Source organism: Neolamprologus brichardi, chromosome 7 (genome assembly GCF_056152115.1).
Source record: "Neolamprologus brichardi isolate AB-2024 chromosome 7, ASM5615211v1, whole genome shotgun sequence".
NCBI classification, from domain to species: Eukaryota; Metazoa; Chordata; class Actinopteri; order Cichliformes; family Cichlidae; genus Neolamprologus; species Neolamprologus brichardi.
In genome coordinates this window covers 26,539,559-26,559,606 of record NC_142110.1, presented here as the reverse complement: position 1 = coordinate 26,559,606, position 20,048 = coordinate 26,539,559, and the positions used below count along the sequence as shown (strand labels likewise).

Below are 20,048 nucleotides of genomic sequence, written 5' to 3'. Positions count from 1 at the left end.
AATACAGTTGCTTTCATTTTATTTGTCCTCACAATAACAATGCTGAGTGATCCTGTTGGTGAGCTTGGAATAACTGATCTGTAAACAAAGAACTTCTCCTTGTGGTAACTAATGGCAGTAACAGAGAGTATAATACACCATTTGGTTTAATGGTAATGCATTCCACTAGCTTGAATCATCATGTTTTAGATAGATTCCAGTCTGTAAGCATACTGCTTTTTCTTAAACTCAAAAGCTAAGTGACAAGTTGGTCAAGATTCTTTTCGCGCTGTACATACTTTCCTTATACATTTTAATTAAAAACATTTTATACATTCCATTTATGATGGAGATGACACCCAGTTATGTTTATCAAGCCAGATGCCACACTGATAAAGGTTATAGTTGAGCCTGGATCAGGCGACCCTAAACCATCTATTAGTTATGCTGCAAAAGGTTTGTGTTGTTGGTGAATTTCCATGATTCACGGAGTCATGATGTCTATTGTGTTGATGCTAGTATGGATTGCCAGAGTGTGTCAATAGAGGCTAATTTTCACTTGTATAGATGTCAGAAAGTACATTTTCTTTAAGGACTTATTATTTTGAACATTAAAGGTTCACAAAAAGCCATTAGAAACAAAAAAGGTGAGGTTTTCTGATTTAGATAACCAGACTCCTTTAAATGTAAGAAAGCAGAATATTAACCTTGTTAAGGAGGGTGAGCTTGATGTCTCTGTGGGAACTTGAACTGCCATAGTTTCCAGGGGGGCCCATAGTGCCAGGTGGAGGATGTACTGGGTGCCCCCCCCTGTTACCAGGCCCTGCTCTGGGCAAGGGATTTCCTTCTCTGGGTGGGGGACCAGACTGGTCAATCTTTCTTCGATCTTCTCTGAAGGGTTCATCCTTTTTCGATGGTCTTTCTTTAATGATGAAAAAAGAAATATGAGAATGTCATGTGTGCAGACCCAACGTCTGATTGAAACACATGAGGACTTACACGTAAGCTTCCAGTTTATCAAACCCCACTGAGCAGTCCTTCCCTTTAAATCTAACCTCTCTTCTGCCTCTCCTGCAATGTCTTTCTTATCTTTCTCCATCTCTGAGTGGTTAGTGGAAGTTAGCTCTCTTTCTTTTCTCTCTTTGTGAAATATAGCAGCTAGACCTTTAGCTAGCAGTACACTGTGCGACAAACTGCACACAAACAGTTTGTGTGTTTGCTGATGTTTGTTGAGCTATTTGCTGCTCTTCAGTAGCACTAGCTAGATGCTGAAGTACCACAACCGCAATTTGCGGAAAGAGCGGTCTCTATTATGTGAGGTGGCAGACGTCTTAATATCTGTCAGACAATGCTCAGGATTTTCCTACAACCTGTTGTGGCTAGTGCGATATCCTCTATGCCAGGGGTTGGCAACCTTGGGCATGCGTGCCACAGCTGGCACGCAAAGGGTTAACTGATGGCACGACCATAGCTGGACTGGCCATCAGGCATACCGGGCATTTACCCGGTGGGCCCATCGTGATTTTTTGTTTTTACCGGCCGATGTTTTTTTTGTTGTTTTTTTTTGTAACGTACAAACAATGAAAGATAACTCAGTTGTTTGGTGGTGGCTATGGTGGAGCTTTCACAGAGGCCAGCAGGTGGATGAGGGAAAGGGGAGGCAGGAGGAGAGCCCCGAGGCGGCCGCCGGTCCGAGTGTGAACTGAACTTCAGGTAAGAAGTTATGACCTGCAGTCTATCTGGGTCAGATATAAACCAAGATTAGGGGAGTTTATTTTCATTATGCTGACTTTTTACAGTCAGTTACAATAACTCGTACTGCGTACTAGCTAGCATGACGGAGTTTCTATACAGCTGGGTGGGTGCTTTGATGTTACTGATATTGAACTTTATTTTATTCACAAGGTTAGTTAGTAGAGTTTCCAACCTTCCTGTAAAAAACGGAATCGTCCCGCATTCAGAGAAAATATTACGCGTTTCGTATTGAGGTGAGAAGGAGCACAGTTTGTCCCGGACTTCAGCTACAATGGAAAAAGACACAAAGCTGGAGTTATTCTGTCGTTACGCTGCACAGCTGCCTCTTCTCCTCTCATTCTCTCACCTCTCTCTCCTGTTGCTCCTTCAATCATGACACTGATCAGTGATCAGCTGATCGGCTTTTCTCTCGTTTGTTTATCGCCCAATTTGCACCAGAAAGAGGAAACCAGCGGATGTCACGCTAAACAACAGCAGCACGTTTAAGCTTGATCAGCTGTTGTTAGAATTTATTTAATATTAATTTCTAGTATCAGCTGATGTTTGCTGGAGCCACAGCTGTAAAAGCTGCTGGTCATGATGTCGGTTTGGATATGTGGTGAGAGGGAAACATGAAAATGAAATTAGGAGATGTCCTTACTGAATCATCAGAGCTGAACAGGTGATAGAGAAACAGGTTTACCTTTTAGGTGACATAAATGAGTTGAAGGGAAGTTATGAACTGTTTCTGAGAGACAAATAACCCCAGGATCTTTTTTTTTATGTAGCTGACAGCTGGTAACTGTGCAGGGGCGGATCTAACAAAGTTTTGCCAAGGGGCAGGTAGAGCATTAACAGGGAAAGGGGGGCACAGAGAAATACTTTTCTTTCTTATTCTCATTTAAGATATCTAGCTTTTAATAAATGATGATCAGAATCTTACAACCAAAGTTTTTGTGATGATGATGTAAAATGTATAGAAATCATACATATACCAGCAAGACAGTGCACATCACTGTCACAACAGCGTTTGTTTTCATTCAAAGGCTTTATGGCTTTAATACCTGGTGGGCCGGTCTCTAGTCAAAATGCCCGGGCCGATTTTTTGTCCCAGTCCAGCCCTGGGCACGACACGCAGTGAATTAATCTGAGAGGGTGCATTAAAAAATAAATGGCAGTGCACATCGCAAATTAGCTCGCATAGACACATTAGTTGTGCTGCTTCTTAATGATGGTATCTTAGCTAACAACCCCAACTACCAGATTCAACTTGTAAAAATAACTTAGCCTACCGGTGAGAGGACGTTGCTAACTGGCAGTTTTTTTAGGCGATGTTGAAATTTCCACATTCCGACACTTCAAATGCTTCAGGAGCTGTCCGCTCAGCACAGCATCAGTACCCCGGAAATACACGGATACATCCGAAGACTTGAGACAGAATTCACAATGTGTTTTCAGGAGTTTTAGGTGTATGGACCAATGTTTTCTTTTCTGATCAAACCAGAAAGCTTTAATGAGCAGCTGGATTTGACTCGCATTAACTGGCTGGACACAGAGGACATCGAAATGCAGCTGATTGAACTGAAAAGCTCGACTCTGTGGGGGTCAAGGTTTGCAGAACTACGAACACAGCTGGAATCTACAGCTGTGCGTGTTCATGGAGCTTGCATTTTCACCTGCTGGACATCACTACCTGACAAGTTTAACTGTCTTCAGAACATTGCAGAGGCCTTATTGACAGTATTTGGCTCTACATATCTGTGTGAGCAGATTTTCTCCCACACGAAGAGTGTCCTCAGGTAGCCATCTGAATGCTGGACACTCAGAGACCTGTGTCTCTGAGTGGGAGACCAGAGATCACATTAACATGTGTATCCCTGTATTAACAAACATGCCATATTTGCTCAGTTTATTTTTCTTATCATTATTGTGAGGAGACCATAAATAGCATTTGCACTTTCTGTTATATTTGCTGTTATGAAGTTCTTGTTATGGATAAAAAGTGTCTTTTTTGTGTTTCAAAATAGCTGATAACTATTCGCTGATAGCTGCCAACATCTGCAAACAAATACATTTGTATAAAGTTGTTCTATATAGTGTGTAACTGTTAATATAGAGCATTATTAAATTTATTACTAATGCAATCATATGGCACACTGACTTCTGAGGAAATTGTAGATGGCACTCATTATCAGAAAGGTTGCCGACCCCTGCTCTATGCTGTTGCAATGCTGGGGAAGCAGGGGGGGTCACGGATGCCAACAGACTCATTAAACTGATCCACAAGGCCACTAGCATTGTGCGGATGGAGCTAGGGTTTCACAAGATGATGTCATAGAGGTGGATGTTGTACAAGATAAGGACAATGCTAGACAAAGAGACTAAGATGACCTAAATGTGCATCACAGCGTCATAGGAAATAATTTCTGCCTGTAGAAATACATGCCCATAATAGGTGAGTGTACTTCCTTTTTACCTTGACTGTGTATTCAACTAAATCTTTTGTCTCCTTTCAACCATAGTGTTTGTTCTGGCCTCATCTCTCTGTGCTTTCCTTCTTTCCCTCACCCCTCAACTGGTTTCAGCAAATGGCTGCCCCTCCCTGAGCTTGTGTTCTGCTTGGGGATTGTGTCACTGGGGTTTTTCTGCCATTACAGGTCTTTGCATCAGACTGTTGTGAGGAACTGTCAGCTACGTAAAAGTGAACTGAATTCATTAATTCCAGTTGTATTTAGTAGTAAACCATTTTTTAGCGTTAAGACCAACTGTTTGATTTCAGATTTAATTTCTAGCTGTTAGCTTAAATAAAATTATACTTAACAAACTTTGCTTAAAATTAGATGTATGAATATGGGCTACGTAAAACTGAGAAAGGTCAAACTTTGGGAAGAAATTGGGGGTTGAAAAGAATCAATCTGTTATTTCCAGCAGCACTACATTTATGTTTGCATTATAGGCTGTTGGGTCCTGTGTTCCAGCTGAATGGGTGTTAGGTGGCTTGTACTAACCCCTATTCTTGTCTCTTCCATGTGGGGACCGATCGCGTGGAGGCCCTCGCTCCTTGCGAGGGTGATTTGGTGTGGGTGAGTGTGAGCTGGCAGAGGATACTGGGCTGGCCAGGTCGGCATACATGTCATCTGAGTCTGCACTGCGTACAGAGCTGCTGCTGGATGACGCTGATGACACAGACGACACGCTGCTCACACTAAGTGATCTGCAACAAGAATTGACAGGTTGCCCCGTGAATACACAAAACACCATACCCAAACACAAAATACAAAGCTTGAACAACAACTGTCATACCTGGATTTCCTGTAGGATTTTCCAAGAGAGGCAGAGCATGAAAGCAAGAGAAGAGAAAATATAAATTACTGATATTAGGCTGCATTGTGAGTAAATACAGATCAATAAGGGCCAAGGCAACAGATAAATAAAATATGATAGTAATAATAGTACTCAACTCTTAACTGGCAAAATGCAGTACTCAGGACAATGACTGTGTGAATAAGTACCTGGATTTCCTGGATCCAGAGTGTGATCTTGAGAGGGTGTTGGATGAGGATCTAGATCTGGAGCTGGAACCAGTATAACTGCTACCACTTTCACTAATACTCCCACTCATAGTTCTCCTGCAGCACATATAGAGACAGAGCTAAGAATGCAAAAAGGTTTTGTTTTTTTCTAAATAAACGAAAACCAGAGTAAGACATGAGAATTTATTCAGTAGCTTTCACACAAGCAGATCATCACCAAAAAAAGAAACCTGAAGGAGAGTGAGTACATGCTAGTACATCTAATTTATTATTGACAAATGTTCTCTTGTTAATGTTCATTCTGGGAGACTTATCAGGTCACCACCCTCATTATCATCAAATAAATCAGTCAGTGTAGCTGCTGTCAATCGAAGCTCCCAAAATGAAGACCAAAAGTAATTTTTCAATAAGATTTTAAGGATTTCTGTGAGCAAGTTTTAAAATTTTTGTGCGCAGAGTTAGGATGGAATTGCACAATGTACAGTGACTGATTATAATGTAGAAGTTTAAGCCCATTTTAAAGGAAAATAGCTTTTAGTGTGACTGTTTTTAATGTTGCTAATAAGGGTTATAGAAAAGTTTAGCAGACTAACCCTCTAGAACAGGGATGTCAAACTCATTTTACATCATGGGCCACTTACAGCTCAGTTTGATCTCAACTGGGCTGGACCAGTGAAAACTTTTATGAAAAAGTTGAACTACACATTTAATCCCTGAGATATCTAACATAAGAAAAAGTGCAATTTCAACAGTACATGATAAAGAAATGCTGATTTTTACGATAAAAGAAAGAAATCTGCCAGTGACTCTTTGGACTTAGATTGTAATAAATAAATGTGTAAAATTCCAGTGAAGGTTCTGGTAGTTTATTCTTGTAATGATCAAACAAAGGTTCTGTTAATTCACATAGAATTTCCTTGTGTTAATATTATTATTACTTTAAAACAAACAAAAATGTATGAATGACCATTAACAAGGTCTTTATCAGTAGGAAAAGCTGTAAAACCTGTGAAAATGGAGTCAAGGTTATAATTGGCCATTTTTGACATTTATATTTCACCTTTAAAAATGGTTGCCTCGCCTGGTTTGCTGTCACTCTTTTCAGCACAACCTCACAGCTTACTTTTTAGGGGGTTTTTTTCTTCATTTTGACATACTGTTTTAACACAACGGACATACAGTGGGGCAAAAAAGTATTTAGTCAGCCACCGATTGTGCAAGTTCCCCCACTTAAAATGATGACAGAGGTCAGTAATTTGCACCAGAGGTACACTTCAACTGTGAGAGACAGAATGTGAAAAAAAAATCCATGAATTCACATGGTAGGATTTGTAAAGAATTTATTCGTAAATCAGGGTGGAAAATAAGTATTTGGTCAATAACAAAAATACAACTCAATACTTTGTAACATAACCTTTGTTGGCAATAACAGAGGTCAAACGTTTACTATAGGTCTTTACCAGGTTTGCACACACAGTAGCTGGTATTTTGGCCCATTCCTCCATGCAGATCTTCTCAAGAGCAGTGATGTTTTGGGGCTGTCGCCGAGCAACACGGACTTTCAACTCCCGCCACAGATTTTCTATGGGGTTGAGGTCTGGAGACTGGCTAGGCCACTCCAGGACTTTCAAATGCTTCTTACGGAGCCACTCCTTTGTTGCCCGGGCGGTGTGTTTTGGATCATTGTCATGTTGGAAGACCCAGCCTCGTTTCATCTTCAAAGTTCTCACTGATGGAAGGAGGTTTTGGCTCAAAATCTCACGATACTTGGCCCCATTCATTCTGTCCTTAACACGGATCAGTCGTCCTGTCCCCTTGGCAGAAAAACAGCCCCATAGCATGATGTTTCCACCCCCATGCTTCACAGTAGGTATGGTGTTCTTGGGATGCAACTCAGTATTCTTCTTCCTCCAAACACGACGAGTTGAGTTTATACCAAAAAGTTCTACTTTGGTTTCATCTGACCACATGACATTCTCCCAATCCTCTGCTGTATCATCCATGTGCTCTCTGGCAAACTTCAGACGGGCCTGGACATGCACTGGCTTCAGCAGCGGAACACGTCTGGCACTGCGGGATTTGATTCCCTGCCGTTGTAGTGTGTTACTGATGGTGACCTTTGTTACTTTGGTCCCAGCTCTCTGCAGGTCATTCACCAGGTCCCCCCGTGTGGTTCTGGGATCTTTGCTCACCGTTCTCATGATCATTTTGACCCCACGGGATGAGATCTTGCGTGGAGCCCCAGATCGAGGGAGATTATCAGTGGTCTTGTATGTCTTCCATTTTCTGATGATTGCTCCCACAGTTGATTTTTTCACACCAAGCTGCTTGCCTATTGTAGATTCACTCTTCCCAGTCTGGTGCAGGTCTACAATTCTTTTCCTGGTGTCCTTCGAAAGCTCTTTGGTCTTGGCCATGGCGGAGTTTGGAGTCTGACTGGTTGAGGCTGTGGACAGGTGTCTTTTATACAGATGATGAGGTCAAACAGGTGCCATTCATACAGGTAACGAGTGGGGGACAGAAAAGCTTCTTACAGAAGACGTTACAGGTCTGTGAGAGCCAGGGATTTTCCTTGTTTGAGGTGACCAAATACTTATTTTCCACCCTGATTTACGAATAAATTCTTTACAAATCCTACCATGTGAATTCATGGATTTTTTTTTCACATTCTGTCTCTCACAGTTGAAGTGTACCTCTGGTGCAAATTACTGACCTCTGTCATCATTTTAAGTGGGGGAACTTGCACAATCGGTGGCTGACTAAATACTTTTTTGCCCCACTGTAACATCAACAAAAATGTATCAGTTGGAACATGAGTTCTTTCTGAGCTAAATAGGTGGACACAATGATCTTGCTCTCCCTACTAAAAGTCAACACTGGACAATGTTTGGCTCTTCAACAGCAAATCTTATTCCTCTGCCTCATTTTTTCCCTTGTCAAATAAAACCAAAATGCTGTAAATGCAGTGCAAGTAGGGCTGCAGTTATTGATTACGTTTTGTGAGCGTATTCTACTGATTATTCCATTGATTAATTGGATAAGAAATACTTCCTAAATAATATTAATAACAATAAATAGTATTCATAAAAATAACATATTCAATATTATTAAATATTTGATAATGAGCAATAATAGATATTCACCAGAGAAAAGTCATAGGTCTTTCAAAATGAACTGGTCATTGCTTTGTATTTTAGAAATTGAGTGAGCATTTTAGAAATTAAAAGATTTTAAAGACAAAGGCAAAAAAAAAAGAAAAGCGCACGTGAAATTTAAACTAACGCATTAAAAAAATCGCCTACACTCTGTCTTTAATTGGAGGTAAAAAGAGTTTTGACAGTATCACATCTCCTGGATGAGGTGGATTTGGTGTATGCTTGGCACCACTTTACTTGTGTGGGTAAGGAGGCGACCACACGCCACATGACCGGAGAGCAGCAGCCAAGTCCTTCCCATACAGTAGGATACAATATGAGACCACCTTTAGCTTTTCTGTTCCATAAATACACTACTTAAAGCGTAGTCACTTACAAGTGATACAAGCAAAAATGAAGTGGTGGAGTCATAGCAAATGCTGTATGGTACAGTCTGTACAAGACATCTTTGTGACATTTTTGGTAATTAGATTCTAGTAATGCCTTTATAGTCCTGTACTGAGAACCAGTTAGTGAATATCTGTGAGTATAGCCCCTTTTCCATTAGTACCTATTCGCATTGACTCGCCACAGTTTTCGGGGGTTTCCATTAGGTTATACTACCAGGTTCTAAAATGGTGCGTGCTTGGCAGGGTTTCAAAGCGATCCAAGAAAGTAAAACGTGACGTCGTCCTCCAATGTAGAGCACCCCTTGCTGCACTCCACAGCATACACCATGTTGATTACTTTATGTTTGGGAATTTTGTCCTTAGAATGAAGCGGTTTTTGTCTGAGGGTGTGGCTGGGTCTAAAGCACACTGGGACGTCGTGCTTGGAGAGGATTTTCCCGAGTTTCACTGATTAACCTGTTACATATAAGGGATGACAATGTTATTCTGTTTGTCATTCTGTTTCTCCCATTTGCCAATTTGATGAAAGCCCAAGTGGGATAACCACATTTTTTAAAGATCTTTCTTCACATCTCTGTGTTCCTTTTCTTTCCCTTCTGCATTAGAGCAAATGTTTTCTGCCCGGTGTTGTAGGGTCCTGATTACTCCAAGTTTGTGTTCCAGCAGGTGGTGGGAGTCAAAGAGTGGGCACTATTCTGTGTGGGGGGGCTTTGTGTAAACTTCAATGTTGAGGCTTCCAATCTCCTCAATGTGCACAGCACAGTCCAGAAATGTCAAACTATTATCCTTTGTATCTTCCCTGGTGAACTTTATATTTCTATCCAATGAGTTGATGTAAGCAGTGAGAGTTTCTTCTTCTTGGGTTTTGATTATGACCCAGGTGTCATCCATGTGTCTGTACCGGTGACTAGCCTTATTCTGTACACGTACATTTTACTCAGCCAACTTGATAGTCAAGCTTGCTAGCCTTAGCCAATACCTTAGAACGACACTAAAACACAAAAACGAAAAAGGTAAATAATAAAAATAAAAGATAATATCATTCAGAACCCCTGAAACTAATCTTTTATATACAGTTTAATCTAAATTTAAACATCTAGGTGACCAGTCACGCCCATCTATACTCTTTTTATTACTGCAAGTTTAAGTTTAAACCATCGTGTTGAAGAGGCAGACAAAAAATTACACCCTTAGTTACATCATATATATATCGGTTCATCAGAGTGAAGTTAAAGGAAGGGAAGTAAACATAATAACAAGCGCCTGAACTGGTTTTCCTGGATTGTTTCCACATGTAACTCAATCAGCCCACAAACTTGCACCCACCCACTCACACACACTCACACACACACGAAAACAGCCTTGCACACACAGACTGTTCTTCCCTGCCCTTTTACTCTTCTTCCGCTTTGGCTGATGTTGCTCTCTCACACACTCTCATATAAACAAACACAAACATAAGCGTACAAAAGAGAGGTTTTTCCTCAAACTATGTACCCACTCACTCGCCCACGTGTGAGCTCTATGGTCTTCCCCCAAAGTGGAATACATCTGCATTATCACTTACATTACAAAAATATGCAAATAAGAACACAGTTCTCCTTACTGCAAATGAAACTTTTAAACAACGCCTTTCACTGTTTGTGCACTTCCTTGAAAACGTGAGCAAAATAAACATGGTGGGCCAACATGCTGCCATCCACCTACACACACATGGAGAACATCCAAAATGTTTTATGCTCACTTGAGAATTTGGCAGGAGCCACACATTTAAGTAAGTAACAGAATGACAAATCTAAGTACCATAAGAGTTCTGGAAGGGCCTGAGGATTAATAACTAAGACTAAGAACTAAGAGTTCTTTTTTGTTGAACTGTTGCAGTCAGACTTCACTTAACATACAAATTCTTCTTCTTTTGACTGAAATCTTTAGGGGCTGTCACAGTACATCATCTGCCTCGGTCTCGCTCTTTATTCTGTGTGAAATAAAGAATAATATGGGCTACTCTTGTTTATGTTTGTGCTTTTGCTGGTCATTTTCTTTTGCACCCCCCAAAAAAGAAAAAAAAGAGTAAAACAACAGACTTCAGAAAAAAAATTGAAATACCTGGAACAGAGTATTAGCTCTTTGGTTTTTGTTTTTTCTTTGCCTTTCTTCCTTGTCATAGTGAACTCTGTCACATTTTTCCCTGTCCAAGCCAACTTTTCATCTAATCATCATTTAACCTAACACAACTGAGACTGCTCTGTTAGCTTCATGAAGGACATGTGTCACAACTGAACCATCCTTTTCCAATTCCCATCTCTGCATGTTGAAGAAGCTAAGTAAACAAATACCAACGTGGGAACATAAATCCTGGAATAGACCACATTCTTCACCACCATGGTGTTCATCTCTAGAGTAGAATTCCAAATATGTAGCGAATTAATCCTGAACAGGTCCTAAAGTTGTAGCTCAGGCTACACTTTACTGTGATACTTTTTAATGTCTTTGTGACTGATGGTTTTCTGCTTTAGTCATCTTTCAATATGCAATTTGTCATTTCAATTTTTTGGTTCCTAATCACCTAAATCTGGAGAAACACCATAAAGAAAAGTATAGCAACACAGATTCCAAGCTGTGTTTAAATTTTAACATCAACAGATTAATGCAGTCCTCTTATTTTATGCTGATTCATTGACATTGCATTGCCTCATAAAGGTCTTGTATCTAGTTAAATGCCAAACCAAATTAGGTGTGCAGACAACTTCTCCTGATTCCTAAAATAGCTTAAATTCCTTTTTCAATGTCATCTCTTTTATTTATTTATTCATTCTAAATAAGAAGCAAAATCCACAACAGGCCCTCCATGGGTTTGTATCCAGGAGCCTCTTGCTACAAAACAACACTAGTAACTTCTCCTAAAGCCAATAATCTTGTAATAGATTATGTCAAATGTATAAGTGTATAACCATTTTTGTGAATTTCTGTGTCCTGTAAAACAAAACAAGCTTTAAGATGAGATGCTTACCTTCGAGGAGGATGCTGCTGTCGCTCCTTCCGCCTGCCTTCCCTCAAGTTGACAGGTTTTCCAGGTTCCCTTGGTGGCAGGGGTTTGACTGCTCCACCAGCTCCTGCACTTCCAGCATCTCGTGGATTGTTAGGAGGCTTTCCTCCATCTGGCAAGGGTTTGGATGGTCTGGACTGCAGTCCGGAAGGCATAGAAGGGCTGGAAGCTTTTTTCATGGGAGGCCTGTCCCTGCGAGGAGGGGGCATGGCATCCTGCTTCAGTGGTATGCTAGGGAAGGAAAAGGGATCTTATAGGTATACAGACAGTAATGGCAGGCATGTGATAGTAGCTAGTAGTGGTGCAACGGATGAAAAATCTCACGGTTCGGATTGGATAACAGTTTTAAGTCACAGATCGGATCAATTTCGGATCAGCAAAAATAGGAAAAAAGACAAAAATTCGACTTGCCATTTACTTATTTAAGTATTTTTTGCCTATTAAAAAACATTCAACTGAAGACTCATTCCACGCACTTATATAAAAACAAATTAAGGTGCAATATGGACATTATGGACAATGCAGGGCAGCCTCTACATCCTCTGCACACGGCCATAAAGTCTGTTCAGGGAGAGGTTGCTTCTCCCAAAGTCAAGAACCAGCAGACTTAAAAAGTCCTTTGTCCCACAGGCCATCAAACTGTTTAACTCCTCGCTGGAAGGGAGAGGTTGTTAATATCCAACGGTGTAATAGACTCACAATACTTGAAATGTGCCGTTCCCTTGTATTCTTATTCCCATTTATTCTATTTATCCCTTCTGTGTTCTCTGTATTTATATATGTGTATATATGGTATATTTCTGCTCACATTCTGCAACTTCTGTCGGTGCTGTGCTACTGGAAACTGAATTTCCCGGAGGAACCCACCTGAGGGATAAATAAAGTTTCATCTAATCTAATGTAATCTATAGGGCAGTACAGGGCTTTGTATCTACCACTCCGCTGTGATATAACGAGCTGTCACGATCACGTGGCTTTCCGTTGCCCTGGAGGTCCACCCATTTGTAGTTAGAGCAACAGAAGATGCCTGGGACAGTTCAGCCATAACTTTAAACTTCTCCTGCTCATACATGCTTGGAACGATCTTGTCACTGAAGTGGACGCGCGACGGGATCTCATAGCGTGGCTCAAGCACGTTCATCACAGTTTAAACCCCTTGCTTTGCACAACAGAATACGGCCTCCCGTCTGCAGCTAAACACCCCAATAGCTTTAGTAATAGCTTTAGCCCGGTCGGATTGGGCAGCAAAGGGCTGCTTAAATGCCGCAAACTCCTGTACTCTGCTACTTGGACCGCTAGCGCTGACCATAACTACCGCTTGGCACCACACACATACTTTTTTTTTTCTTATCTTCGGATCACGTGCGTGCCGAACCGTGGACTGGGATCGGTTCGGATTTCGGATCAACCGTGATCCGTTGCACCACTAGTAGCTAGCATGCCACCATCCAATCCAATCGAATCCAACTTTCTGTATAAAGCACTTTAAAACAGCCAGCACAGGACCAAAGCTCTGTACAATAAATAAGTTGAGAACAGTAGATAAAAGTAAACAAAAAAACCCCAAAACTAAATAAAACTAAATGAAAAATAAACTAAGAAAAACAACATCTCACAAGGTGTCAAAGGCCAGGGTGAAGAGATGGGTTTTCAGAAGTGATTTTAAAAACAGGCAGAGAAGTGGCCTGTATAGAGGCAGTTTGGGAACTGCAACAGCAAAAGCAGACTCTCTGAGTTTACGCTCAGTCCTGGGTACATTCAAGAACAGTTAATCAGCTAACCTGAGAGAGCGTGTGGGAGTATAAGTCTGTAGCAGTTCAGAGAGATAAGATGGGGCTAGGCCATGGAGGGCTTTAAAATAACTTTAAAATGAATCCTAAAAGGAATGGGCAGCCAGTGAAGTGAAGCTAAAATAGGGGAAATGTGCTCAGACTTTAAAGTGCCAGTTAAAAGACGAGCTGCAGCATTTTGCACCCTCTGTAGAGGAGTAATGGATGAAGCACTGACCCCTATATAAAGTCTGTTACAGTAATCCAGCCGAGTGGTAACAAAGTTGTGAATAACTGTCTCAAAGTGCTGCCGTGAAAGATTTGGCTTTATTTTAGCCAACTGCCTGAGCTGAAAGAAGCTCGATTTTATGACTGCCTTAATCTAACTGTTAAGCTTAAGTTCAGAGTCCACTTTGACCCCGAGCTTTGTGACAGTTGGCTCATTATACTGGGCCAAGGAATCTAAATACACATTGGAGGTCTCAGTGGGGCTACCAAAAAGCATAATCTTAGTGTTTTTGTCATTGAATTTTAAAGTTACAAGACACCCAAGCTTTAATGTCATCAAGACTCTGAAGTCATGGCTATATAGAATGTGTGCCTTTTTTCTTTACATAGATCTGACAGTCATCAGCATGAAAGTGAAAAGCAATGCTGTATTTCCTCAGTATAAAACCAAGACGGAGCACATACAAAGAAAAGAGGAGGGGGCCTAGAACTGAGCCCTGTGGGTCACCACAGAAGAGAGAAGCAGAGAAGGACACATGGTTACAGAGACTGACACAAAAAGTCTGCTCCAACAGTAGGACCTGAACCACTCCAGTGCTGTGCCTCTTATGCCCACTGCATTGCACAGCATAGGAATGCAACCTTGCAGCTACCGATCAACAAGAAGCCCTTCAAGTGCAAACCTCCACCAAAGCAGCTCACTCTCTGCTCAGGATTTACATTGAAACTTTAAAAATTTACCCTTTGGCTACAACAGGCTGAAGGTCTGCTTTGTTCTTAGCGTTCCTCAGTGCTGCTGGACTTGGTGAGGGAGATGTGGAGAAAGACTGAGACCTATAAATTAGATCAGATCAGATCAGATCACTCAAATGCACAAAACAATGTGATTCATAGTCAGTTGCTTGTTTTCAATTTTAGAAATTCTCGAGTGGCTTGACATATCTTAGCAGAATGTGTCAAAAATGGTGTTGGAGAGCAGAAACACATTAAAAACACAAACACACTATAAGATTTATGTACCTAGAGTGGCTGCCGCTGAAGGAGCTGCGTTGGGAAGAGTGGCTGGAGTAGGAGCTGAATGAGGAGGAACGGCTGCGGGAACGGGACGATCCGGAGCCTGTGTATGATGAAGAGCGGGACGAGGACCTGAAACGCACATGGAATAAACCCAATTAAAATTCTGAATGGGCTACTGAAGAATTATCAAGCAATTCCTTTCTACCTTCTACACTAAAACAAAAAGTAACCAGAACAGGACAAAGGTTATTTTTGGCTTTCAGTGCACTCCATTTGTGTAACTTCCCCCCTGAGAGTACAGAGGGGTGAAAGTATGAGATGCAAATGACCATTCCTGCAGTTAATGGGTCGCTTCTCTGCAGCTGTGACCTCCCTGACATCTCAGTCATGGGGCTCTCCGGCCTTGGAGGAGCCCGACAACTCTCGCTGCAGGGGTACCTCTCGGGGCAGTACACGACACTGACCACAGATGCATCCCTGTCAGGTTGGGGTGCAACTATGATGGGCAGAGCAGTGAATGGCGTTTGGTCACAGAGACTGGCTCTGAATCACATAAATGTGCTGGAGCTCTGCGCGGTGCTCCTAGCCTTACGGCATTTTCTGCCATATCTCCAGGGACGACATGTTTTTGTGAAAACAGAAAATTCCACTGTAGTTGCTTATATCAACCGCCAGGGCGGTACCTGTTCCCGGCAGCTACACAGGTTAGCCAGGGAAATAATTGTGTGGAGCAGCACACGGCTCCTCTCCCTTCAAGTAACTCACGTGTCAGGAATTCTGAACAGGGGGGGGCGGACCTCCTTTCCAGAGGGAATCCACTGTTCGGAGAATGGAGGCTTCACCCACAGGTGGTGGAGCAGATTTGGCAGAGATACGGCCGGGCTGCCGTAGATCTCTTCGCCTCGCAAGAAAACACACAGTGCCCTCTGTTTTTCTCGCTGTCAGACGTAGATGCGCCACTGGCCATGGATGTGCTGGCCCATCCATGGCCAAACACACTGTTGTATGCTTCTCCTCCCTTCAGCCTGATCTTCCCAACACTGATCAGAGTGAGTGATCAGGGGCTGTCACTGATTTTAATAGCTCCACGGTGGCCATTCAAACAGGTGCATGGGGAGATATACGATCCCCATCCAGACCAGGTTGCTCTCTGGGCCTGGCATGTGAAAGGTGGAATTTGAAGGCAGCAGGCATGCCTTCAAAGGTTATTGAAACCATTCCGAATGCTAGAGCCTCCTCCACTCGTTCCATTTAAAACAGTAAATGGCGGGTTTTTGAAGAGTGGTGCCATGAAAAGCAGATGATCCCTTTCCAGCGTTCAGTGGTGGAGCTGTTGTGTTTTCTTCAGGACTTGCTGGACAAAAGGAGAGCTTTTTCTACCATAAAGGTCTATTTGGCAGCTATTTCAGCCTGTCACGTGGGGTTTGGTGATAAATCTGCTGGTCACCACCCTCTTATATGTTGCTTCATGAGGGGGGCACGTCAAACGCTCCAAGTCTCTAGACCACTGGTCCCTTTATGGGATCTGTCAGTCGTTTTAGATGCACTCTTCCACCACCCCTTTGAGCCTATCGGGGCAGTTGGGTTGAAGTTTCTCTCTCTTAAAACCGCTCTGCTGTTGGCTCTAACCACAGCCAAGCCAGTTAGTGAATTAAAGGCTCTGTCTATTCACCCCTCTTGTCTACAGCTAACCCCGTGACTCACTAAAGCGTGTCTAAGGCCTAACCCAGCTTTTGTCCTTAAGGTGTTGGAAACTGGGTAAAACCCTTCATTATTAGGCTCCATGTTAAGCCTAATATGGAGAAGTCCCTACCTTGAGGAGTTGGACACAGAGATTGAAGAGCCTGATGGTCGATGACGCCGGCGGCCCCGTGGGGGCGAGCCTGGTGCCGGACGTCTCCTGGGGGATTTGGACCGTCGCCATGGGTCCTTCCACTCATCTGGTCGTCTCATGATTGGAACAACCTCCTTCTTTGATGGGGGCTCAATCGGCCTGCTGACAAAATTGAAAAGTTGAAATCCAATTGAATTTTTTATATATATAACTTATATAACTATAATCTTAATGAAAAAGAAAAGTTTTAAGCCAAATCTTGCAAGTAGGGACTGTGTCTGTCTCCCAAATCCAAAATGAAGGTCGTTTTACATAGGGCTGCTCAATTAATCAAATTTTAATCACGATTACGGTCTGGGCTTTCAACGATCATTAAAAATGACTGAGCCGATTATTAGCCCCTCCCTCGTGCTTTACTGCTCCGTGTGGCATATCGAGCGCACCTCTCTGCATTTCGAACACGTGTCACAACAATTAAGAGGACCCGAGGGAAGCTCGGAAAGCTAAGCAGAAGTTATTTGGAGAGGAGAGTAGCTGCTGTTGGTTGAAAAGAGAGGTAAAAAAAACTTCAGTGGTGTGGAAACATTATGGGTTCGCAGAGTCAGACGTGGATCAAGTAGACATAGTGTGTTAACTTTGCTACGGTGTCGTAGCTGCACCACAGAGCAAAACTGCAAAGTTCACTAAACATGTTTACATTTTTCATTTATTTTTTATATTGCAAACATTCGCACTGTTATCAGTATTTGCACACTATTTTATATTATTTTTTGACAATCTTTAAAGTCATTATTCAATACATTGTTATTGTTAAATAAATATCGTCAAATAATCGAGAGCTCAATTTCAGTGAAAATAATCGTGATTATCATTTTTGCCATAATCGAGCAGCCCTAGTTCTACAGAAGAGCTGCCCTGAAAGCTAAGGACTCTGCCTTAGGAACTACAAGTAAGCCTGCAGTCTGACAGTGAAGTGCTCTGGTTGGGGTGAGGTATTTAAGATAAGATGGGGCCTGATTATTCAAAACCTTGTATGTGAGGAGAAGAATTTTAAAAAAAGATTCTGGAATTAACAGAAAACCAACGAATAAAAGCAAGTATTTGAGAAATAAGATCTCTTTTTCTAGTCCCTGCAGCATTTTGGATCAACTAAAGGCTTTCAAAGAGCCGAAAATTAATAAATTACAATAGTTGAGCATGGAAGTAATACATGCATGAAGGCATTCAGGGGGTCACGTGACCAAGACAACAGCTTAATAGAGAAGCTCGGGAACCATGGTCTACATTTTTAAAAACAACCCTTACAAACTGTCAATCTCTCTGTATAAGGACACAGTATGTCAAAAACCTACAGCAGCTAGGTGTCCCACAAAGGGAAATGCCAGTGTTCAAAACAGGTTCTGTGTTCAGTGTGTGCGAGTGCTTGAATGTATAATGTATGTGTAAATTTGTGGTTTTTGTTTGTTTTGTTGGGGTTTTTTTGTGCACAATCCAAAAGACACCAGGATAATATAATAACAACATATGGCGAGGACCAAACAGGAAAGTTTCACTGTTAATATAATGAGCTGGAATGTCAGCGCAAAGAGAAAACTAAATGAAACAAGTATTCAATAGAGTACAAGACTTTAAATCTAAGATGATCTTAAATGCGATAAATGCATCTGACCACATCAGACATAAAATTGCTGACTAAATGATGAAGTTTATTTCACATTTGTTTTAACAGTTAGGCTAGAGGGGTTGCCATCGCTATATACTAGTCAATGCATTTCAAACTCCACATGGGAGTTACATTGTCATTCAAGTTAATATCCTCTCACAAAAATAAATTATGTCTATCTGTGTGTAGCCCCATTGATGACAACCCGTTTTTTTGAGAGAATATTTTTAACTGTCTGCTTTAGAAGGAATCTACACTGTAGGAAGGAACTTTAACTTTACCCAGTAATAGACAGATCCACCCAGACTGACAAAACATGCAAAAAGAAAGAAAGAAAGTGCCATTCATGCACTATTTTTTAAAAATATCCAAAGAGTTACAATCCCAAATCAAAAAATGCTTCTATATTAGATGTAGTATTGTGATTAGTGATCATGCTGCAATCTCTATGCAAGTTCAATGAGATGGAGACTGCAAACATTTTTGTTAACGGATCTAATTTTTGGTGAATTTGTAGAAAAGTGCATAGACAAATACTATGAAAGAAATAAATCTGAAACCACAGCCAGTATTATGTGGAAGGCTTTTAAAGCCCATTCTTATCCTTAGTCAGCTGTCAATGTTGCCCACTCTGGTTCCTGGAAGACAATAAACATTGGTTGCTGTTTCTTTCTATCTACTTTATTTTTATTTTTTGAGAGAAACCATTCATAAAAGCCAGACTAAACAAATCCTTTTTTTGGTTCTTATCTGCTAACCTGTTGTGTATCAGACATGTAATAATGGCTGAATAAAGCGTAAAATATACCGTTACTGTTTTGACAAGTCATTAATGTGACCTGCACATTATTGTGTGTATGCTGTATTTATTCAAAGCATGAGATGTAGAGGTTTAATGTAAACGTTCCAATTAGTAGGGAACATGCTCTAACTCCTGAGTCACAGCTCTTATGAAAACATTTAGTCAAGAAATTGATATGGACATGAGAATTATATTAGGAATTAAAAAGCTAATAATTATAAAAAATAGTGAAAAGAATAACATTTCATAATTTCAATATTTATCATCTCCCATTATGTTCTTGTTAAAACGCACATTTGTGTTTTTGTTTAACTTATCTGTGTACGCAATTTAGTTAAAAGGTGTATACATAACGTCTTATTTTATAGTGTAATCTTCATGTGTTTTATCTAAAGCACACTCTGTGGATTTACATGCTAATTATATTGACAGGATTCTTTCACTGTCTTTTTAAAGATTCACTAGCTTAGCTTGTAGCCTCTTCACCTGTCCTTGCTGCACTTTCCTGCTCAGTGTGCCAAATATCCTGAGCAGCCAGAAAAACTGGAGAGCTGGGTGACGGTAGGGATGAAGTACCGTCCTAAACAGAAGCCTCCCGTACACCACCAACCTCTTCATGTGTCTGAGGGAAATTGAAAACAGCTGGCTAAGGGGCAAATGTAAAATCGGTAAAATTATAATTCACACTGACAATAATGACACCCGGTAATTTGAATCGGACACCAAAATTGAGATTGAATGGCTGAGTAACTATATCAGTTAAAGTCTAACGAGCTAACGACGTCTGGACGTCTGTTTCTTGAAGACGCCTCACCTCTCATCCAAGAAGCTTCTTCAGTTCTAAGAGCAACTGGTGGAGAGTCCCAGATTTTTAAGCCCTATTGAGAGTGTCCTGGACC

At 41.3% G+C, this 20,048-nt stretch overlaps 1 protein-coding gene and 1 pseudogene across 1 annotated transcript in view; one reads left to right on the top strand and one right to left on the bottom strand.

Annotated features, from left to right (window-relative positions):
• zc3h18 (zinc finger CCCH-type containing 18) overlaps positions 1-20,048 on the bottom strand; it is a 50,891-nt gene that overhangs the window by 6,653 nt on the left and 24,190 nt on the right. The window contains exons 10-16 of the mRNA XM_035913893.2: positions 16,664-16,846; positions 14,854-14,979; positions 14,575-14,667; positions 11,801-12,067; positions 5,226-5,342; positions 4,722-4,927; positions 687-901 (exon numbers count right to left, since the gene is read on the bottom strand). Coding sequence (XP_035769786.2) covers positions 687-901; positions 4,722-4,927; positions 5,226-5,342; positions 11,801-12,067; positions 14,575-14,667; positions 14,854-14,979; positions 16,664-16,846 — 1,207 coding nt within the window. The remainder of the gene's footprint in view (positions 1-686; positions 902-4,721; positions 4,928-5,225; positions 5,343-11,800; positions 12,068-14,574; positions 14,668-14,853; positions 14,980-16,663; positions 16,847-20,048) is intronic.
• LOC148102032 (uncharacterized) lies at positions 15,194-16,105 on the top strand (annotated as a pseudogene).